This window comes from Tenrec ecaudatus, chromosome 5, assembly GCF_050624435.1.
Source record: "Tenrec ecaudatus isolate mTenEca1 chromosome 5, mTenEca1.hap1, whole genome shotgun sequence".
Classification (NCBI taxonomy): Eukaryota; Metazoa; Chordata; class Mammalia; order Afrosoricida; family Tenrecidae; genus Tenrec; species Tenrec ecaudatus.
In genome coordinates, this window is record NC_134534.1 from 56,785,170 (window position 1) to 56,807,193 (window position 22,024).

Below are 22,024 nucleotides of genomic sequence, written 5' to 3' on the forward strand. Positions count from 1 at the left end.
ACTTTATCAAGCTTTCACAACCACTCGCTTGCTTTCAGAAAAGTAGACCCTGCCACAAGCATTTCTGGGAAGCTTTTAGGATATTTAAATGGGTCTGCCAATCAATCTTGTGCAAGGCCGATGCTGCCCACTGGGTTACACAGTGCAGTGTTACATCATATTATGCTCTTGGGAATGTTCCCCATACCTCAGAACGCCATCCATGGTCAATGTCATTCTGAGATGGAGGGTGGGGATGGCAAACCGTGATTACTTTAGAAAATCTACCTGAGAGATTTATCAGAATGTAAAAGAAGGAGAAAAAAATCGCTAGCTTATGACCCCACCATTTATGATTATTTAGCCATTTAGAGCTTATGATATAGCTCCAGGTACTGAATGAATTTTCTCAATATGAGAATTGGTACCCATTTTTGAAGGAAACTTATCTGTGTTCTCATTTAAGAAATTGAAGGACTTAGGTTAAATTATTATTGTTGATTTATTTGATAGTCCAGATTCCTAATGGATGAACTGAATTAGTTAATTTAATTCATGCAGAATACTTGTAATCAGAAATTTAGGTTGCTTTATAATGTCATTATTGTTTTTAAATTACCAGGTAATTCCTGAGATATTACCACCCCAAAATGTCTTTATATATTTTTTGTTACATCAAAAAGCATAGTTTATTTTATAGCAATGCAATTTATGTATCAAATAGCACTATAGTAGAATGATCTGATATAGTTTCAAACTTCATACATTTTTATGACTCTCATGTTATCCAGCTCAAAAGAAACACCACATAATTTTGATTTTAATAAGAAGTTCAGAAGGGGGGGGATGTCACAGTTCATTCCAAGATTATTATTCTATTTAAACCGAGATAAATAGGTATGAAAATAATAGGAGGAAATTCAATGTACTTAGCATTAAGTGTTCAAAACAGGAATGTTTTAAAATTCTCTTAATGGTTAAAAATAATCTGAACTCTCAGTCCAATGACCATTTGCCAGGGAGAACCAAAGTTGAGAAATTTCTATTAAAAACATGAGTCAGAGGGGAAAATGCAGAGGTTGGTAATGAAGGAAATGTTCTCATTTCATTCCCAATTGGTCCTTCCTAAGATCACATGTTCTGGGCATCTTTAAAAGAAGGCATCTGGGCTCCAAAGAACCATAACCCTCTCCCCAACACTGCAGCTCTCTTTCTCGCCTAGCAGTACAATCAGACAACGCTCACAAAATGTGTGATGCATTTGTAGGCACCTGGAAAATGGTCTCCAGTGAAAACTTTGATGAGTACATGAAAGAAGTGGGTAAGAAAATGCGTTGTGTGGCGACTGAATGTTTGACTTTTTCTCTGGGGGCATAGGGGACATGTCTGTGTTTCACTTTGGAATCGTTGGTCAGATAGGATCATGCTGTTTCTTCTATAGAGACTGTACAAGTTTTAAGTGAGAACCGTGTGTTTCTAGAAACATTCTGGATCAAAGTCAGAACTAATGCTTCCTAAAGGTAAAATAGTCTTAAAAAGAGTTTAAACAGAGTTTTTGTGCTCTATGAAAATGGCAAGTGTTTGATTGCTAAACTTGGTTTTCCTTGGTTTACCTGTTGTTCTTTTATTCTCACTTGCAACGAGAAAAACAATTATCTGGATGCAAAAGGAATATTCATTTCATAGGATGCCCTCCTGTTCATTTGAGACTAAGATATCGTAATTCTCATCACAACATAGATGCTTTAAAAATGTTGTATTCAACGTGTTCTCAACACTGTTTCAAGTTTTAATGTCAATCCAGTAAAATGTATGTATGAATGTTTCATGGGCAACAAAAGCTTCATTCTAGAAAATATGTTTCCTAAAGGGCTGATACACTTCTTGAGCTAAAAATTACATGGGATGGCATAGAGTTGTTAATTCAAGAGGAGAACACTGCATACAGAACATCTCCTATTTGAAAGATAGTTTTAAGTTTTTAGATTTGCTTTTCATTGTCTTTGAATGTTCCCAGATAACCAGAAAAGTAAAGCTTCATGCGGAGTTGGGTTCACACCTGGGGCAGCTCCTGGCCTGAGAGGCCTCCTTCTCCTACCTTTGTACAAGAACTAAGATACATTTTCACAAGTTGGGGAGGGATATTTAATTTATACAGTCTTTCCACTGGGGTTTAGATTTAATGACTAGATCTCAAAAGACTTAGAACTTTCCCCTAACTTATAAAGTATGTTTTACTTATAGATTACTATTATTTTCATTGTTTGAAGACCGGAGGGAAATCTGAAACCTCAGCAAGACTGAAACCTACCTTTGTAGACTATTAGGTTGTAAGAGTCAGTCAGCTAATTAATATGCATAAGAATACCAGGATTTGGAAACTCTTTTTTATTTTAAAAAACAGACTGTACCCTGAACATTAATCATTAAACTCCTAAAATGAAAAGTACTAGTAATAAGACAATTAGATAAACCACAAACTGCTCTAATGGATGAGTGGACAAGCATTGGCATCATCAAATAAGGACAGAATCAAGGAGTGGGAGAGACTGGTTTTTGCTGTGCCAGACTATTCCAGAAGTACAGTGTGTTGCTTGACTTCAAACACAGCATCCAATAACATCCAATCCCATATGTTTGATGTTCTGTTTTGTAACAGAGCCAGCACTTGGCAAAGCAACACATTGCCTTCCCACCTGGGGTCCTTTTCAGACGGGGAGCTAAATCAGAGCTGTAGCACCCCCTGATTTGTTCCATCTATCTCTCCCAGTTTGCAATTATTTTTAATCTTCCATACCCACAAATAGGCTTTAGTCAAAGAAGTCTAGGTGGTTTATGTAGAAATTAAGCCCATCTATGACTGCCATAAATTCCACACACCATGCAGTCACAGCTCGTTACCAATGTCAGTGTCCGGCTGTAGGTTTGCCATCTGAAGCATTACATAAGAAACATCTCTTCTTCTTGAAAGCAAAAGAAGATGAGTTTTTCATGTAATTGGGAACTCAAGCATTGGTTTCTAAGCTTCTTAACATTACGATTGCTTACATGCCCAGCTTTTCATAACTGGTGTTCAGCTCCTCTCTGTGTCTCGGTGCTTACCGAGAACACCCATTCTAAAATAGTATTCATGTGAGAAACATTTTGCCTCCTGGAAAAATTAATCTAAATAAAATTTAAAAATTGGAAAGGAAGACAGGGAAGTAGATTGACATCAAGAACCATGAAATATGATTCTCATTTACTCAAAATAGATCATCCTTGAACTCAACTCCCCCACCCCAAAAAATTCCTGGTGACTGAATCCCACTTGGGCATGGGGTAGATAGCCCCAGCTAAAGTAAGAAGTGGGCTAGCCCTGTCTCAAAGGACGTGCTGGGCTAGGGGAATCGAATGCAACCATGAGTCCTGTTAAGAATTCTCTTTGACTGTGGACCTGAGCAATTTTAGTTTCTAAGAAGGCAAAGTTGAAATGCCTTACGAAGAGTTCATTAATTGAGCAGCATGATCGTGGCTGCCCTAATGGGTTTGGATCAACAGTTACCTTGAGATTACAGGAACTTTTAATTTTTTAAAACTTATTCCAGAAGGCTTAATCTTTTTATATACCCTTGGTGAAAATGAACAATGGATCTCCCGATGAGTTAGTTACACCCAGAACCAGAGAAAGGGACACTGAAGAAAAAAGGCCTGCACCCAGTGGGCTCTGGAGTTTTCCTCTGAGAATTAAACTGACTGCTCATCTCGCAGCAGCTGTTGAATGAGGTCTTTCAGAAACCGCCGGTGCCTTTGCCCTTCCGGTAAGCATGCATGGACTGTCGATGTGAGGCTGAATGTCATGTCCGACTGTGTTTCTTTTCTGATCTGTAGGAGTGGGCTTCGCCACCCGGAAAGTGGCAGGCATGGCCAAACCCAATATGATCATCAGTGTGAACGGGGATGTCATCACCATTAGATCAGAGAGTACCTTTAAGAATACCGAGATTTCCTTCAAACTGGGCCAGGAATTTGATGAAATCACGCCAGATGACAGGAAAGTCAAGGTGAGGCACACAGAAATGGCACAGACTAAAGATTCGGTCTCTAAACGAGAGTTGCCTGCAAGATGCCCTTTTGCAATGAAAGCAGGAAGTGTCCGAAGTAGTGATCACAAAGGTCCTGGGCTTCAACCAGGTTGCCTTCCATATGTGGCTGCTGATTTTTTCTTCGTTCTCTAAAATAGTCCTCACACTTTGAAAAATGATCAACGTGGTTTATTTATTTGACATACCACATACAGAGAGTCTGAAGTGAATTAGAGTCACCTAACAATGGAAAAGAATGTTTGGGAAAGGGTTGAAGGAGGGGATGGGGAAGAAGAAGAAGAAAAAAAAACACCTAGAATGCTACCATCTCAACATAAATATGCTTATTATCTGCATTATTTTTGGGTACGCACTTCTGTAAAACTCTCGTCATAATGTACATTTAAATGGGCAGTCTGCTGCTTTTTTATACTTTTTTTTCTCATTGTAATATATTGCGCAATATATTCCGGTCATTTGAAATGATCAATGACCATAAAAGAATCCTTTGAACAATGGTTGCTTTTACTTTAGTATTTGCCATCACATTCATGTTTGATGGATTTTTATTATGCCTACAGAGCATCATCACCTTAGAAGGGGGTGCCCTGGTCCAGGTGCAGAAGTGGGATGGAAAATCAACCACCATTAAGAGAAAACGAGTGGATGACAAAGTGGTGGTGGTGAGCATTGCACAACTACTTAATTTTAGACATTGCGGCTGCATCATGCCAATCATTCGTTCATCTAAAGAAACAATGATGATTTTTGCTGACATAGATGTCATTCTGATTGTGATTTCACTCTGGCCATTCCCTCCTGCTTTTAACATTAGAGAATCCCCTGACAGCTCTTTGTCACCTCTCAAGCTGTCTCCCTCAGTGCACATACCACAGTGCACTATGCATTTCTGTGTTTGCTTCTTCCTCACCCTAAAGACTGTAAGCTTCCTTGGGAGGGTGATGTTTCTGGATCTTTATATTTCCCAAACTTAGTGCAAAGGAGGCTTGGTGGCATAGTAGGTTAAACAATGGGCTGCTAACTGCAAAGTCAGTGGTGCAAACCCACCATCCACTCTGTGGGAGAAGGATTTAAAGCAAAGATGTAAGTCTTGGAACTACTATGGGGCAGTTCTACTCTATTTTGTAGGGTTTCTGTGAGTCTGAATGGACTAGACAGCAGGGGGCTTTGGGGGATGGGAACTTGATGCTATATCAGTTATATAGTCACCCAGAACATACGTGCGTGTGTTTAATGAATATTACTTCCTTCTCAATTCTGTGGGAGATTAAATGAATTAGTTCATTCTTTAGTCCAATCCCAACATTGTGGGAGGCTGAATAAAATAGCTCATTGTTTAGTCGGGTGATTGACCAAGAATTTTTTTTTCCATCTAGGAATGTGTCATGAAAGGCACCACTTCCACCAGAATTTATGAGAGAGCATGAGCTACGGGACACGGAGCTGGGCTGATGTTTCCATCAGATTCTACAGCATTCTGTCAGATGTATTGTTCAAACAGATATTGTCATTTTCGACTAATGAGCAAGCAACTAATCCCCTTCCCCCAAACTGACTTTGTTCAATATGACAGTGTTGGTTAAATAAACATTTTTTTGATTTAGAAGTTCATGTAATGATTTGTTCATTGTGCTACTTTGCGCAAAGGCTGTGTTCCTGGTAGAAGTAATCAGATCTTTCATAAAAATCTGAGGCAGAATAGAAGTGAGTAGTCATGCAGGTTCCACTTTCTCATGTAAAGATGAGAATTCAGCCTGCTGCCATCCAGTAGTTTCTGACCTTATCGCAACGCAGCAGTGACATTGTTGATCAGCCCCATTGGGTTTCCAAGGCTACCATCTTTCGGGAGCAGACGGCCACGTCTTTTTCCGACAGAATGGCTAAGGGGTTTGGACCTATCACCTTTGGGTTAGCTTCCAAGTGCTTAACCATTGTGCCACCAGGGCTCCTTTTGCCACTTAAAGCAGTTTTAAATGTAGCAAACTTGTCCACATGTAATTGGTCCACACCTGCCCTGGCCCAGAACATCGAGGTAGACATGCATGTAAAAAAATAAGATTATAGTAAATATAATTCAAGAACACAAAGATAAAATTAAAATAAAGCCTCGATTTCGTACCCATAGTATGACTTGCCTCAGATGTGATAAAAATTTAAGCAGATTTTTATATCTCTCCAGAAATATTCTGAGTATGCAACCATTTATTGATGTATATAGCCAAAGGAATTTTTCATAAAGCATAACATGAGTACAACCTGAGAAATATATTTATAATATGTACCTAGTATTAATATAAGTAGTTTTGATAGCTATATTTAAATTAATTTAATACTTTTAGATAGTTTCAGTAGGGTATTTACTGGATTTAATTTGTAAATATCTGTAGATTATTTTAGTATTTTACCAGTACTTTTCTTAGGGGGGGCTATATTATTTAAATAAAGTACTATTACTTTAAGTAATAAAACAAAGCAAAACATTTTTAGGCTCTAATTTTTGGGTGAGCCACACAATCTCCAAAATCTCTCCAGAATAATGTCATGATATTCATACCAAAAAGGAGATGACAGTCTTGTATGTGAACAAAAATTCAAATAGTTTACAAACTGTTCTTTTTGTTACCAGTAGAAGTTTTTATTGAAATCAAATCTTGAATATATTCTGTAACTTTTTATACAAATAAAATATCCATACAATCCCCCAAAACAACACAGACAAAAATGATAATAACGTTTTATAGGTTCTATATGTGCTTGCCTTACATTTTGTGGAAGCTATGAAACCTCTCTACAGATCCCATGTACATGTATTAAAATGTCTAAACTACACACATAGTACAGTAAGCAAAAATCTATCAAAGTATGCTGCAGTGGATACAATTATGATTGTGTTATTACCTTTAAAAATAAGCACCAATGATATTCATTTTCTGGATATCTCTTCTGGAGTAGCATAATTATTCTCTAAAAGTTAGTAGATAAACGCACCCACTGTCCATGAAACAAAGGTCTAGGGAGCTTCTTCTGCAAACAGTACAGCCAAGAAAGCCCTGAGGGGGAGGGTTCTAGTCTGGGACACGTGGCAATCACCGTGAGTTTGAATTGACTTGGTAGAAGAAGAAAGAAAGACACTCACTTAGGACTCACTGAAAAATTGAATCACTCAAGAAGAAAATATCTTTGTGGCTGATTAAAACAATTATTGGGGAATAGATATTGTATTAATCTGGGTACTTCAGAGAAAGAAATCCACAGAAACTCATGTATAAGAGAGAGTTTTATATAAAGGTTAAGTGCACATCAAGGAAACCTCCCAAGCCCACAAGCCCAACATTAACCCATATGTCTGACACCAATCCACAAAGTCCTCCTCCATCTCACAAAACACACGCAGTGATGCCGACTGCAGGAGGAAAAACGAAGCAGTGACCATGTAAGCATCTCAGCGCCGGCAGGGGTCGCCACACGGCTGCTCCAGCACCCAGGGATGCTTTGGGGTAGGTCCATGCGGCTTCCCCTTAGGGATGTCTTGCAGGAAGTGAACCTTGCCAGTTGAAGCAGGGAACTGGCTAAGGCAGCTGCTGCACCCTGGTCCAATAATCACAAAGCAAGAGATCCGAGAACTAGAAAGGTGCGGCTCACCGAGCCATTTATCTCCCAGCCCTTCAATTAGCCCCACATGTGCTTATCAGCCAGGTTGGCACAATAAACTTTAACTAACTCTGATATGTACTAAGGACTTCAAACCAAAACCAAACTCACCGCTATCGAGTCAGTGTAAACTCACAGAGACCCCTATGGGTTTCTGAGACTGTAACTGTTTATGGGAGTAGAAAGCCCAGCGTTTCTCTTGCGGAACTGCTGGTGGTTCGAACTGGGGTTTCAGCCCAGTGTGTAACCACTACACCACCAGGGTTCATGTTTATGAGTTTGTACCCAATTATGTATGAATCTATTCAACCACTTTTCCCTATCTAAATCAGAAGATTTAAAGTTTAGATGCAGTCTAACAAACAGAAAATATCCAGCAGCAAGGAAGAAAACAAAAACAAACTTCTGTTAAGAACCCTGCTAAAACAAGGATTGTGTCACATTTGTAGCTGTATCGCTTCAAATCTAGGACAAATAGCTGAGTCAAGGCTTAGTAAATGTTCTTGAATGAGTGATAAACCCTCTCCGCTGTGCTACGAGAAACACAGAAAGAATGGGAGCTCATGCTCATGCCTTCACTACAGAAAATAATTGGCGTGGGCAGAGTCACACCACCTGAGAAAAATTGTTCTAGTAGCTCTGCCTACTCCACCGTCTCGCTAAGTACTCAATCCACAGAGGATCGTACCCCCTTTTCACATGATACCAGACCAATGTGTGCATTCTTCCGATAATCCAAAATAGTATAACGCTTTGGATTTCATCTTTTTCACTCACCAGGTTATAATGCCTCTACATGCACCCCACTATCTGTCACTGCACCTGGGGCAAATAATCCTTCAAAATTTCCATTGGAGCGAATAAAGATACAATGTAAGGAATGAATAAAGACAATGAAGAGGAAAGGTAATGATTTAGGCATGAAATTGTGTAGTATGCACTATTGATGCTGGAGTCTTAAGGGGCTTTCAAAGTTGAGTACGTATGTGAACTGGGCTAGAAGGGTTAACTGTGGAGTTATCTGACCACTGTAACAGAGTGATAGAAGTTAACATGACCAACAATTAGGCGAATCAGTGTCACGTGCCTACTGATATAACAAATGAGAAGAGCACAGCATCACTTCTTTGGCATTATTGCCCAAAATGCATACTTATTGATAAGAGTTGTATAAGCCCCTAATAAAATGGAAAAAAAAAAGAAAATGCTTAGGGCAAACAATGTACAGATGTGCTTTATACAATTGATGTATGTATATGTATGGATTGTGATAAGAGTTGTATGAGCCTCTAATAAAATGTTAAAAAAATTAAATTAAAAAAAAGAAAGTAAATGTCTAGAAGAGAATAAGGGCAACATATGCACAAACATGCCTGATTCAGTTGATGTATGGATTGTGATAAACCAATAAAATAGTTTCCAAAAAATTAATAAAATATATTAAAAAAAGAAATATCATACAGCCATACCACAGGGTATTCCAGTAAGGGCTGGTGGCTGTATATTCTTCCAGTTGTCAAAGTCATGAAAGACAAGGAAAGGCTAAAGGTCTGCTCCCAACTGAAGGTGTCTAAAAAGGCTTAACAGTGGGAGGAAAGACAAAGCCAGAGATAGGATCTTTATCTCAGGCCAGAAAGTCAAGGGGAAAGGGAGAATGTTCACTATGAGAAATCATTAGAATTGGTGATGGGTCAGTGTACCCTTGTGAATTGGATGGTAGAGTGATGGTTAGCGATGAATTCCTGATTTGGACGCGTGTGCTATGATAATGTACCATAACTTTTGAGTTGCAGATTTCTGCAACTGTACCACATTTTGCCCATAGAATTTTTCAGTATTGTCACTCGAGGCTTGAATTTTTCTTCAGTTCTTTCTGTTGAAGATATGCTCAGTGTGCTCTTCTGTTTGCTTTCCGAACTCTAGATCTTTGCACACCTCAGTAGAATATTTTACTTTGTCTTCTCTAGCTACCTTCTGAAATTTTCTGTTCAGTTCCTTATTCTTCCATTTTGCCTTAGCTGCTCCACAGTTAAGAGCAAGTTTCAGAGTCTCTTCTGACAACCATACTGATTTTTCTTTCCTTCCTGTTTTTAATGACGGTTTGCTTTCTTCACGGGTGATGTTCTTGATGTCGCCCCGCAGCCCCACACATCTTCTGCCATTAGTGTTCAGTGGGTCCAATCTCTTCTTGAGACATTCTCAAAATTCAGGTGGGATAGATTCAAGGTCATGTTTGAATCTTGTGAACTTGTTTTCATTTTCTTCGGCTTTATCCTGAACTTCCGTATGAGTAATTGATGGTCTATTTCACAGTTGACCCCAGGCCTCATTTTATTTGCTGATATTGAGCTTCTCCATATTTCTTTTCCACAGATGCAGTCAATTTTATTTTTGTGTATTCCATCTGGGGATGTCCATGTGTTGTGTTGTGTTGTTGCAAAAAGGTATTGGCAATGATGTTGTTGGTCTTGCAAAATTCTGTCACTTGATCTCTAGCTTCATTTCTATCACCCACGATCATATTTCCTAAGTCCTCTTCCTTCATCTTTGTTTCCAACGTTTGCATTCCATTCACCAGTAATTATCTGAAGGCACCAATGGTTAAGCACTCAACCACTAGGCAAAAGCCTGGTGTTGCCAATCCACCCGGCAATGCTTCAGGAGCCATACCTGCCAATCTGTACTTGGAAGACCAGAACCTTGAAAATGCGATGGAGTTCAGCACATGCTACTGCCATGAGTTGCTGAATTGGCTTCAACTAAGAACAGCAAATTCCTGAAAGTCACGTTTGAAAACTAGGTGTTGGAGAAGTATATGAAAATGAACTCGAGGGAAAAAGTAAACTTTGAAATGTCATGTAAACAAGATGAAATCTTCTTATAACAAATTATGTGTTCTATTTTCTTTACTAGGATTTTTAATTAGGCACATTTTAGCTTTTTTAACATAAGGAAGTGTGTTTTGTTTTCTACTCAGAGAAATGTACAACTGGACGAGTGATGATAGCAGCAGGATTGAGAGAAAAATTCTTAGTTGAGAAGGGGGAGATCTCTGTAGTGATAATTAGATACCAGTTTTAAAGGACAAAGTTTGGGACTCCTGACATTTGAAAATGACAAAATGAAACATCTATTGTCTGAGGAGGTCAAAAGAGGATAATGTATTAACACTTCTCTCTTGTTACTGTTCAAGATAAAGACTACTAATGAGGAGAACTGTCTAATAAAAAGGAATACCCACTGTTTATTCCCTTTGTCACTTATTCATAAAGCAATTGCTGAGTATTTCCAATAAAAGCCACGGCCTTAGGGATGTTGCTGTTAAGCAACATCAAGTCAGCTCCAATTCACAGTGATCGACCTCAAGCAGATGGAAATATTGCCCACTCCCCGGTCATCTTCACAATTGTTCCTGTGATTAGGTCCATTGCAGCCACTGAGTCAATCCAGCACATTAAAGGGCTTTCTCTTTTTTGCTGACTGTACTTTACCTAGCATGTTATTTTATGGTTATAGAGGTAAATTAGAAGTATTGTTCAGAAATAGTCATGAAATAACTAGCTACAGTACTATGAGATAAGTTCTCTAATGAGTTGCTGTACATCCTGGAATAGATTCCAACACATAGCCACTTTATAGGACAGAGTAGAATTTTCCCATCGGATGTACATGCTTGTAATTTTTACATAAGAGACCCTAGGGGCACAGAGATTAAGCTGTCAGCTGCTAACCAAAATTTTGGGAATTTGAACCCACGAAGCAACGCAAGACAGATAGGGCAGTCCATTTTTGTAAGATTACAGTCTGAGAGAATGCTGTGCCTTTGAGTTGATTCTGCCTCACAGGGACTCTAACAGAACCATACACTTCCCATGCCTGCATCATCCTCACAACTGTTGTTTTACTGGAACCTATTATTGCAACTACTGTGTCAATCCACTTCGTTGAGCAACTTCATGGTTTGGGCTGCCCTGCACTTAACCAAGCATGACTTTTTTTCCCCAGAGACTGGTCCCTCCTGATAACATGTCCATGGTACAAGAGACCAAGTCTTGCCATTCTGATTTGCAAGGAACATTATGAATGTACTTCTTCCAAGATAGATTTTTTTCATTCTTCTGACACTTCAGGTTATGTTCAATACTCTTCACCAAAATCACAATTGAAAGATATCAATTCTTCTTCAGTCTTTTTTACACTCATATGAGAGTATGGAAAACACTAGGACCTGTGTCAGGCATTGCTTAGTCCTCAAAGTGACAACTTTGCTTTTTAAGTTCTTTAAAGAGGAATTTTGCAGTTGATCTGACCAAATACAACATGGTGTTTGATGTCTTCACTACTGCTTCCATGAGCATTGATTGTGGATTCAAATAAAATGCAATCCTTGACAACCTCATCTTTTCTCCATTTATAATGCTGTATCTATGCATCAAGGTATAATCTATGCTGACACTTGTAGTCTTCCATCTTCAGCAGTAAATGTCCCAAGCACTCTTGACATCCAGCAAGCAAGAGTGTGTTCTCTGTATATTGCACGTTGTTCATGAACATTAAACCAGTCCTGGTGAAAGTTTTCCCCCCTGAGATACACCTTTCTTAGTTTCAAACCATTTTATACCCCCTTTGTTTTCCTGTTGCTCCACATCTGGGTTCTACACGAGCTACAGGGTGGCTGTTACGTGGAGTAAACTGGGTGGCAGTGAGGTCGTCGTTCCAGGAGGGACACTGCCAAGTCTTTCTCTGGAGCAGAAGCTGGCCTATTGGTTTTGAGCTTAGCATTGGCCCACGGAGCAACCAGGGCGAGTAGAATTGTATCACATATTAGAGATCAGCTAAGTGAACCAATTGCTGCCATCAGAGGAGATATTTGAGTTGGGCTGGGAAATATAGGTAGAGGCGGTATAAGTCCAAGTTGATTCTTTTCAGAGTCCAAGTTAGCCACTGGGTGAAGCAGTTGATAAACGTTCATCTATTAGGAAAGCTTAAGCTGAAAGTAGTAAAACTCAGGTACAAATTTGCTTATAAAATAGTGAAATGTATGACTTAACAGAAATTGCAGAAGACAAGTTCTCTTCAGTCTCTTCAGTTCTTTCTTCTTTTCTGCTTTGTCACTTGAAGGTGTGACTTCATCTTTAAGTTGGCAACACAATGGTCCCATCTCTCCTAAATCGTGTTCAATGACTCACAGTGGACAGAGGAAAGGAAGGGGATCATCTCTCTCCAGCTCTGAACGAAGACTGATGAAATTATACGGGAATCAGAAACTCGGGTTTCTTCTTTCTCATGAGCCAACTGAGATTTTAAAAAAACAAAAAACGACTACACAAATGGAAGACCTTTCTGATACGACATCAAAGGCCAATATGTATGGCCAGGTATTTGCTATTTTCCCAGCAGAGTACAATGACCTAGCTAAAGAAACTCTAGTTTTTTTTTGTTTGTTTGTTTGTTTTTTAACAATTTATTGGGGCTGATACAATTCTTTTCACAGTTCATACGTATACATACATCAATTGTATAAAGCACATCTGTACAGTCTTTGCCCTAATCACTTTTTTCTCTTTTCTTCTTTTACATTTTATTAGGGACTCGAACAACTCTTACCACAATCCATACATATACATACATCAATTGTATAAAGCACATCCATACATTCCCTGCCCCAATCATTCTCAAGGCATTTGCTCTCCACTTAAGCCCCTTGCATCAGGTCCTCTTTTTCCCCCCCTCCCTCCCCATTCCCCCCTCCCTCATATGCCCTTGGTAATTTATACATCGTTATTTTGTCATATCTTGCCCTATCCGGGGTCTCCCTTCCCCCCTTCTCTGCTGTCCCTCTCCCAGGGAAGAGGTCACATGTGGATCCTTGTAATCAGTTCCCCCTTTCCAACCCACTCACCCTCCACTCTCCCAGCATCGTCCCTCACACCCTTGGTCCTGAAGGTATCATCCACCCTGGATTCCCTGTACCTCCAACCCTCACATGCACCAGTGTACAGCCTCTGTCCTATCCAGCCCTGCAAGGTAGAATTCGGATCATGGTAGTTGGGGGGAGGAAGCATCCAGGATCTGGGGGAAAGCTGTGTTCTTCATCGATACTAACTCACACCCTAATTAACCCATCTCCTCTCCTAAACCCCTCTATGAGGGGATCTCCATTGGCCCACACTTGGGCATTGGGTCTCCACTCTGCACTTCCCCCTTCATTTAATATGATATATATATACATATATACACATACATATATACATATACACATATATACACATACATACACACACTTATATCTTTTTTTTTTTGCATCATGCCTTATACCTGGTCCCTTGGGCACCTCGTGATCGCACTGGCCGGTGTGCTTCTTCCATGTGGGCTTATTTGCTTCTGAGCTGAGATAGTGTCTGGGGTCTTAAAGGCTTGAAGGTGAACAAGCGGCCATCTAGCTCAGAAACTCTAGTTTTAAATGACCTTTGAGTCTACTGCCAACTGCTAAGGCACTTATTCTGATCGTGGCCTCGGTTTCCTGAAATTATCTCTAGAGTTTTTGCTTGCCCTGTTTTTCCCTCCAGATATTTTAATAATTTGACTCCACCTATAAACATCTCACATAACAACATTTCTTCTCTATGGGTTTCATAAAGATAATTCTTTATTCCACTAAACGTCCTAATTTTGTCATACCAAACCACCAACCTCTTTTTTTGGTTTTCTCTCCAAAAAAGATAATTTGAATAAATACTTCCCTAAGTTGAAAGAAGAGTTGACATGTGGCAGATAATAGTATGAGTATTCTTCCTCTTGTCAATGGTACCCTAAATTTTCAGCCCCCCAACTGGAGTTTAAGACTGAATCAAATTCTTAGTAAATTCAGTACCCACAGTGTTCACTTCTATTGGGTCAGAGAGGACAAGTTTAGACATTTTTACTCAGAGATTTAAATAAATTTTTCCCTTTTTTTCTTTTATAATACAGATGTCAAAACACCATGATTCTCACTAAAAATGCCTCAATTTCCCCACCAACAATTTCAGATGGTGTCTTTTAACATCAAGATTACTTTGTAAACCTAAATGGAAAAATTTCCAATCATAAGCTCCATCTCCTTTTTAGGACTTAAATCATAAACTTGAGAATCATCACCTTTCTTCTCAGTCCTCAATTACCTTTGATTAGTGACAATGATAATATTAATCACATCTTACACATCACTCCAAGAAATTGTAGGCATTCCAGTTACATTAACTAATATCAAGCCATCAACCCTTTAAGGAAGGGAAGATAGTATTTTAATGAAGAGGATACTCTAGCCCGGGGACTATCCAAACAGAAAACAGCTGAGCTGGACCTAGCAAGGATGTGCTTGTCTTTAATGGGAAAACACTTGAGTCAGGTGTTTATTAGACATTTGTTGGGATGATCCTCCAGAGGTGATTCAGCATTTGTAACTGAAAAGGCTTATCTCTATTGAAAATTGTCTCCCTTGCATAAGAAACATTTATCAGGTTATCCTTGGGGGTAGATCTCTTTGCTAGAGGTATAATCATTGACTCCGTATCCAACTTTACATGCTAATTTTGTTTCTTAATTTGGAGGCAAATAAAATGAGTCAAATGTTGGTGCCTACACTTGAGTGTGGCTACTGCCAATGGGTCATTTCAGAAGTCACATGATCACGATGTTCCTTAAATTAAGGTCCTGGCAACACGGCAAGGCTTACATTTCTTTGGCTTTCAGTTGTGTCTCTTCTCAACACACTTTCCAGGATGGTCGAGCACTTCTTGGGAACCTGGAAGCTGGTCTCCAGTGAAAACTTTGAAGACTACATGAAAGAACTGGGTAAGAAATGCCATTCTAATGCTGGTAAACTGGCAGAGTGTTTTGTGATGTGGTTGGGTTGGCAAATCAAGACAAATTGTCCTGCAACTCCTTTCTTTCTTGGTAGTCTTTGGTAAAGAATATAAGCAGAGATTCATCTGAGACTACATGGCTAATGAGTCTTTTTATCGTCTTATAAATAGTTTCCTCTGGGGAAGACTGGCTCATCTATCTCTCATGTCATAGTTCATACTTAAGACCTGCTTATACTTTATACAAAAGTCTTCTGGAGGCCCTTTGATAGACCCTACCTTTAGCTTCATCATTGCATCAAACAACTTTTTCTAGGTTCAAATTTATAGGCAGTGATCACTACTACTCTCTACAATGAAATTTATCAAATAAATTTGTTTCAATGTTTGTCTTAGGTTGAAAGTCATAAAGAATAAAAACAACAAATAAACTTTCTGGAAGGCTGATCATAAAATTATAATACATTTGGAGATATTAAAATAGAATTTTGAAGATTTTTGAATGTCAATTGAACATCTAGAACACTTTCACTCACTATTTTCAGAAGGATATGTCCTCCTTATCCTTTTACTATTCTCTAATTTGAATATTTAAGAAGTAATTGTAATTACTTAGGTCTATAACAGCTAAACTTTTTTCCTACTAATTACTAGCACAGCAGTAATTATTTAATATTTCCATGCTTAATTAATTAGGAGAGAATTCACTTGCAATACAATAGTGAACTCTCTACAAAGCCACTCTCTACAAATTCCCTCAAGTTAAGCCAAGGTTTTTTGCACTTTTTAAAAACTTGGTTGAATTCATCGGTAGATGCTTACAGATTTCACTAACATGTTTGGGATTCTAAGCAATCATACAACAATACCTCATCCCTCTCAGAAGGCATTAATGTACTCATAAATATACCCATTCCTGAGATGTTAGGAAATGAATCATAAGATATTGTGATATGTCTTCCTCTGTCATAGTCCATGTTTTCCCCAGAGAGTAATATGAAATTTGGTTACCTGTTCCTTCAAGGATTCTAATACTCCCTTTTTTATAGCTTACGTTTGAGAGCATAGAAAGCAGTTGGTGCTCATGATAAGAATCTTGGTGTGCAAGCAGGGTTAGGCACAGTGCACAGGGGACTGGCAGCTCCTCTCCTGAGCACCCCTCAGTTCTTTCATTTGATCTCCTAACATGTCTGGGGAGGAAGCACCATAATTATCCACATTTGACTAAGAGGAAGCTAAAGTTGGAGAGGGCAGGTGGCATGCTAAGCTAGCAGGTGGCAAAGTGAGACTGCCAGTGCTAACTGCCCTACTCTTCTGAATGTGCTGTTTCTACTTCTATGTCTCTGCCATCGAATGGTCACATCTGTTCCGAAACCTGAAGGTGGAATAGAACTGGAAATTAAGGAAGAGAGAGAATGGGTTCTTCTGCTCAACCATTGTTGAAGTGAGGTTTGACAGTGGAAGATTCTCAGCCTAAACCACAGTGCCAGATGCCAAGCCAGATTACCCTGCTCGCCCGTCTCCCTTTTTATTCTGCCAGATGTAAATTTAACCTTCAAATGACAAAGAGCTTTGGACACTCTAAGATAAAGACTTTTGGAGTAGTTTGGGTAGTCAAAAAGCTGCGTCTCTTCTTCCTTCCTTCCTTCCTTCCTTTCTTTCCTTCTTATAATAATTTTTTAGAAAGATGGAAAATATCCTGCCCTGGGAGTTTAGAAAATTTGAGTTTAAATCTCAACTCTGCTATTTATCATATACTTGTAACCCAGAATATGCCTATCTGCCTTCCTGGGACACTGTGTACCTATTTCTAAACTGAGAAATAGGTAACAATACCTCTGTCCTGTTGTAATAATATTCAATTTAATAACCTGAAAGGCACGATGTAAGTATATTTTATTTAGCTTAGTCTTAAGATCTTTTTTATGGACAAGCTTTGAAGACAAAGGATTTTCAATGAAGCATTAAAGTCTCAAAAAGTGAATCAAATTTTTTTAATGTCATATATACTCCTGAGACATACCTTGTGATTTGGAGGTTTAAAACTAATAAAAATGTGCATCAGGGTTTTAGCCTTATGCCATATTTATGCTAACTGTGTGCTGAAAAAAATAGCATGGGAAACTGGGCTACAAGAAGAAAATCTTGGCTTCGGTATTAGAGAGCGTCTCGTGAACACTCTGTGATATGCAGATGACTCAATGTTGCATGCTACAACAGATGGAGATTTGAAGCCCTTCCTGATGAAGACTCTGTATTACAGCTCAAGGTAAAGAAAATAGTCTTCAAAGCTGGTTCCATATACAACATTGTGATAAATGGAGAAAAGATGGAAGTCATTAGGATTTAATTTTACTTGGATCCTCAATCAATGCTCATGGAAGCAGCAGTCAAGAAACCAAATGATGTAATTCACTGGACAAACATCCTGTGAAAAAACCTCTCAGAAGCTTTAAAAAGCAACGATGCCATTGTTAGAACTAAAGAGTATCTGACCAGAGCCCTGGTATTTTCAACACCTCATTCACGCGCAAAAGCTGAATGACTAAGGAAGACAGAAGAAGGGATGCCTTTGATTGAGGTGCTACCACAGATACTGAAAATACTATGGACTGTCAGAAGGATGAATACGTCTAGCTTGAAAGTCCAGCCGGAATGCTCCTTAAAAGCAAGGGTGACAACCCTTTTTCTCAAGTATCTTGGATGTGTTATCAAGACGGATCATGCCTGGAGAAAGATAGCACTCTTGGTAAAGTAGAGGACCAACAAAGAGGAGGAAGCTCAAAAAGATGGATGACCAAGTGGCCATACCAATGTAACAACTGTGGGCTGGGCAGGACCAGGTGGTGTTTCTGGTGTGCACAGAGCACTAGGAGTCAGAAGTGACTCAGCAGTACCTGTATAACGGGAGCAATAGGATTGGGGATGATCTGGCTCAGACCAGAGACCGCAGAATTCGCAAAAGAAGCTATAATAAATTATCAAAAACCTTAATAAGGAATATATGCATTCCTCTAAAATTGCTTTCTAAACTGATTTTTTAAAATTATTTTATTTGGGGTTCTTACAACTCTTATCACAATCCATCCATCCACTGTGTCACGCACATTTGCACATGTGTTGTCATCATCTTTTTCAAAACATTTTCTTTTGAGCTCTTGGTATCAGCTGCTCATTTTTCCCTCCCTGCCCCATCCTCCCTCCCTTTCTCATGAACCCTTGTTAATTTATAGGTTTTTTTTTCATGTGTTACACCAACTGCTATCTCCCTTCACCCACTTTTCTATTGTTCATCCCCCCTGTGGGGGCATTATAAGTCGATCATTGTGATCAGTTCTCTATTTTTCTCCCTAGCCTCCTGGTATCACTAATCTCATTATTGGTCCTGAGGGGTCTCTATGCCTTGGATTCCCTGTGTTTCCAGCTTTTATCTGTCCCAGTGTCCATGGTCTGGTCTAGCTGGATTCGTAAGGTAGAATTGGGGTCATGGTAGTTGTGGGGGAGGGAGCATAAAAGAACTAGAGGAAAGTTGTGTGTTTTGTCGGTGCTGTACCGCACCCTGACTGCCTCGTCCCTTTCTTGTGGCTCTTCTGTCAGGGAATGTCCAATAGTCTACAGATGGGCTGTGGGTCTTCACTTTGCCCTCCCTACCTCATTCACATTGATATGATTTTTTGTTCTGGGTCTTTGATACCTGATATCTGATCCCATCAACACCTCATGATCACACAGCCTGGTGTGCTTCTTCCATGTGGGCTTTGTGGCTTCCCAGCTAGATGGCTGCTTGTTTGTCTTCAAGCCTTTAAGAGACCAGATGCTGTATCTTTTGATAGCTGGACACCATCAGCTTTCTTCACTACATTTGCTTATGAGTCTGTTGTCTTAAGCAATCTATTTTTAATACTTCTTCCTCACTCTCTTAAGGTGTGTTGTTTCCTCTACTTTGTAGGCGTGAGCTTTGCAGCACGGAATGTGGCCGGGCTAGCAAAGCCAAGTGTCAGCATCAGTTTTGATGGAGAGGTAGTGACTATCAAAACAGAGAGTTCTTTTAAGAACACAGTGATCTCCTTCAAGCTGGGGGAAGAGTTTGAGGAGACCACAGCAGACAACCGGAAAGTGAAGGTAAGCACTAACTCTGCCTGCTATTGCATAGTGAAGGAAACACCAGAAGGTCATGATAGGTCATTTATTCCAAGATTGATCTTTTGAGTTGTGTGTCATCCAGTCTGTTTGGGCTTGCTTTGTTGATTGAAATCAGCATATTTCTAAAATCATGGATGATGATTCTGATAGTTGATAGGACATTCTATATGTCATTATATGGAACCAAGCTCAGTGCCATCGAGTCAATTCCAACTCATAGTCCCCTAAACAGAGTAAAACTGATCCACAGCCTTTCCGAGGCCGTGTATCTTTATGTAAGCAGACTGGAGCCTCTTTCTCCTGCAAAGCAGCTGTTGGGTTCAATCCACCAACCCTTTCCTCACAGCCCAATGGTTAACGTCCAGCCCCGCCAGAGCTCCTAGATGAGAACAGTGAGGCATAAAAGCATTGGCATTGCTTGCCTCGCCAGAAGTGGATATTAATTGGGTGGATAATCACAAGGTTTTTTCTAATTTGATGATATTAATTAATGACAAGAAGCAAGGCGATGATTTTGCAGAAAATAATTTCAAAAAAGAAAAGACAAGCAGAAGCCCAGCCCTGTTTAGAGTAAGATTTATTGAATTGCTATTTTCTGCTTTTACAGAGCATCATAACATTAGACAGTGGCTCAATGGTTCAGGTCCAAAAGTGGCTCGGCAAAGAAACAACAATCAAGAGACAGATTGTAGACGGCAAGATGGTAGTGGTGAGTTCTGTCTCAGTGAGAATTTTAAATGCTTCTGTCTGGTACACTCCTTTCATGTGACTTAATTATTTCTGTGCCTGAACCGAGGACTTGTTCTTGGGAGGGAAAGGGTGGGTGAGCTCAGCCTGCCATCTATAACTAACTCTCATCGACCCCTCTTTGCTTTTAGGAATGCACCATGAATAATATTGTCAGTACTAGAGTCTACGAAAAGGTGTGAAGAAACATCTACAGCAGTTACAACTTGTGCGCCAAAGTGAACATGGTACTTGGAGAGAATATGCCCCAGGGCCATTGATTTTTAAAAGTTCAACATAAATTCACTCAATAAAAGCATCCAATTACATTCAATTTGGCAGCTGTGTGACATTCAGGGTTAGGATCAGCCTGGCGAGTTGGTGCGTGGAGAAGGTACTTGTCTACAGTGTGGCTGGAAGAACACTCACGTGCTTCCTCCTCGGCCCCTCTAACTCCCACAGTCCCACAGTTCTGTTGAGGTAAAGGCAGTCTCTCAAAAGGTCTTCTGTTGAAGTTTATAAGACCTAGGAAAGGGTCACAAGTAACCTAGAAGGAGCCTGGTGTTGCTGTGGGCAAGGCATTTGACTGCTAACCACAAGATCAATCATTCAAACCCACTCTGGGATAAAATGGGAGATGTCTGCTCCTGTAAAGATTTATAGTCTCAAAAACCCTATATAGGGGTGCAGCTTTGGTGTTGGGGTTACTAGAGTCCTGGAACTCATGTGTGGCACAAATGGTTAACACGCTTGGCTTCTAACATAAGCGTGGGCAGTTGGAGTCCAAGAGGTGCCTTGTAAGAATGGTCTGGCCATATACTCCTCCAAAATCATCTGTCAAAAATTCTATCGAGAAAGTTCTACTCGGACACACGTGGGGTTGCCAGGAGTCAGGCCTGACCTGATGACAACTGGTTTACTAGGGATATACTATAATCATTGGAACCTACTTTGGCCAGCACAAGTTCTGAAAATCAATATTGTTCTTTTTTTTTTTTTACTTTTTCAGAAGGCTAGGCCAGCCAAAAGTGATGGATAGATGACATATCATAAATAGGTAGTGTAAAAAAATGGGTTTGGATGCTATACATTGTTGTTGGATTCTCATGTTGGTGTTAGATGCTATTGGGTTAGTACTGACGCAGAGTGACTCCTTGACCACCAGAAGGAAGCACTGCCAGGGCTAACGCTGCTCTTCTCATTGTTATTGATCCAGCCACATTCGAGGGCCTTCTTTCTGACTGATCCTTACTTCACAAGCATGATGATGAGACGGGTCCCTCCTCATACAGTGTCCAAAATACGTGAGAGGAAGTCTTGTCATGCTCTCTGCTAAAGAACAATCTGCCTACATTTCCTCGAGGACAGATTTCTTATTGAGTTCCTCTGTTAGTCCACGGATTGTTATGGAAAAGTAAACAAACAAGTATTGTCTTATCTTTAAATATACTTAAAATAATGACACTAGTTCTTTTTGTTCACAATTTTTCCTTTGAAGAATGGCATTTTACTAAATACTAGTCCTTCATTTTTTAAATGCTTAGTAAGAATACAATTCTTAGAATGACACCAAGTTTCTAATCGTTTCACCAA

General features: G+C 39.6%; 2 protein-coding genes across 2 annotated transcripts; both read left to right on the top strand.

The window, feature by feature from the left end:
- Nucleotides 1–1,177: 1,177 nt before the first annotated feature.
- Nucleotides 1,178–5,620, top strand: FABP4 (fatty acid binding protein 4). Its single transcript, XM_075550628.1, has 4 exons — nucleotides 1,178–1,300; nucleotides 3,850–4,022; nucleotides 4,625–4,726; nucleotides 5,441–5,620. The coding sequence occupies exons 1-4, from the start codon at nucleotides 1,228–1,230 to the stop codon at nucleotides 5,489–5,491; spliced, it is 399 nt and encodes a 132-aa protein (XP_075406743.1). The 5' UTR covers nucleotides 1,178–1,227; the 3' UTR covers nucleotides 5,492–5,620.
- Nucleotides 5,621–15,478: 9,858 nt separating this feature from the next.
- FABP9 (fatty acid binding protein 9) lies at nucleotides 15,479–20,634 on the top strand. Its single transcript, XM_075550629.1, has 4 exons — nucleotides 15,479–15,551; nucleotides 19,512–19,684; nucleotides 20,313–20,414; nucleotides 20,584–20,634. The coding sequence occupies exons 1-4, from the start codon at nucleotides 15,479–15,481 to the stop codon at nucleotides 20,632–20,634; spliced, it is 399 nt and encodes a 132-aa protein (XP_075406744.1).
- The last annotated feature ends 1,390 nt before the right edge of the window (nucleotides 20,635–22,024 follow it).

Coding starts and splice junctions, on each gene's coding strand:
- FABP4 (XM_075550628.1), top strand. CDS start 1,228: ATGTGTGATGCATTTGTAGGCACCTGGAAAATGGTCTCCAGTGAAAAC. Junction 4,023..4,624: donor CAGATGACAGGAAAGTCAAG/GTGAGGCACACA, acceptor TTATGCCTACAG/AGCATCATCACCTTAGAAGG. Junction 4,727..5,440: donor TGGATGACAAAGTGGTGGTG/GTGAGCATTGCA, acceptor TTTTCCATCTAG/GAATGTGTCATGAAAGGCAC.
- FABP9 (XM_075550629.1), top strand. CDS start 15,479: ATGGTCGAGCACTTCTTGGGAACCTGGAAGCTGGTCTCCAGTGAAAAC. Junction 15,552..19,511: donor AGACTACATGAAAGAACTGG/GTAAGAAATGCC, acceptor TCTACTTTGTAG/GCGTGAGCTTTGCAGCACGG. Junction 20,415..20,583: donor TAGACGGCAAGATGGTAGTG/GTGAGTTCTGTC, acceptor CTTTGCTTTTAG/GAATGCACCATGAATAATAT.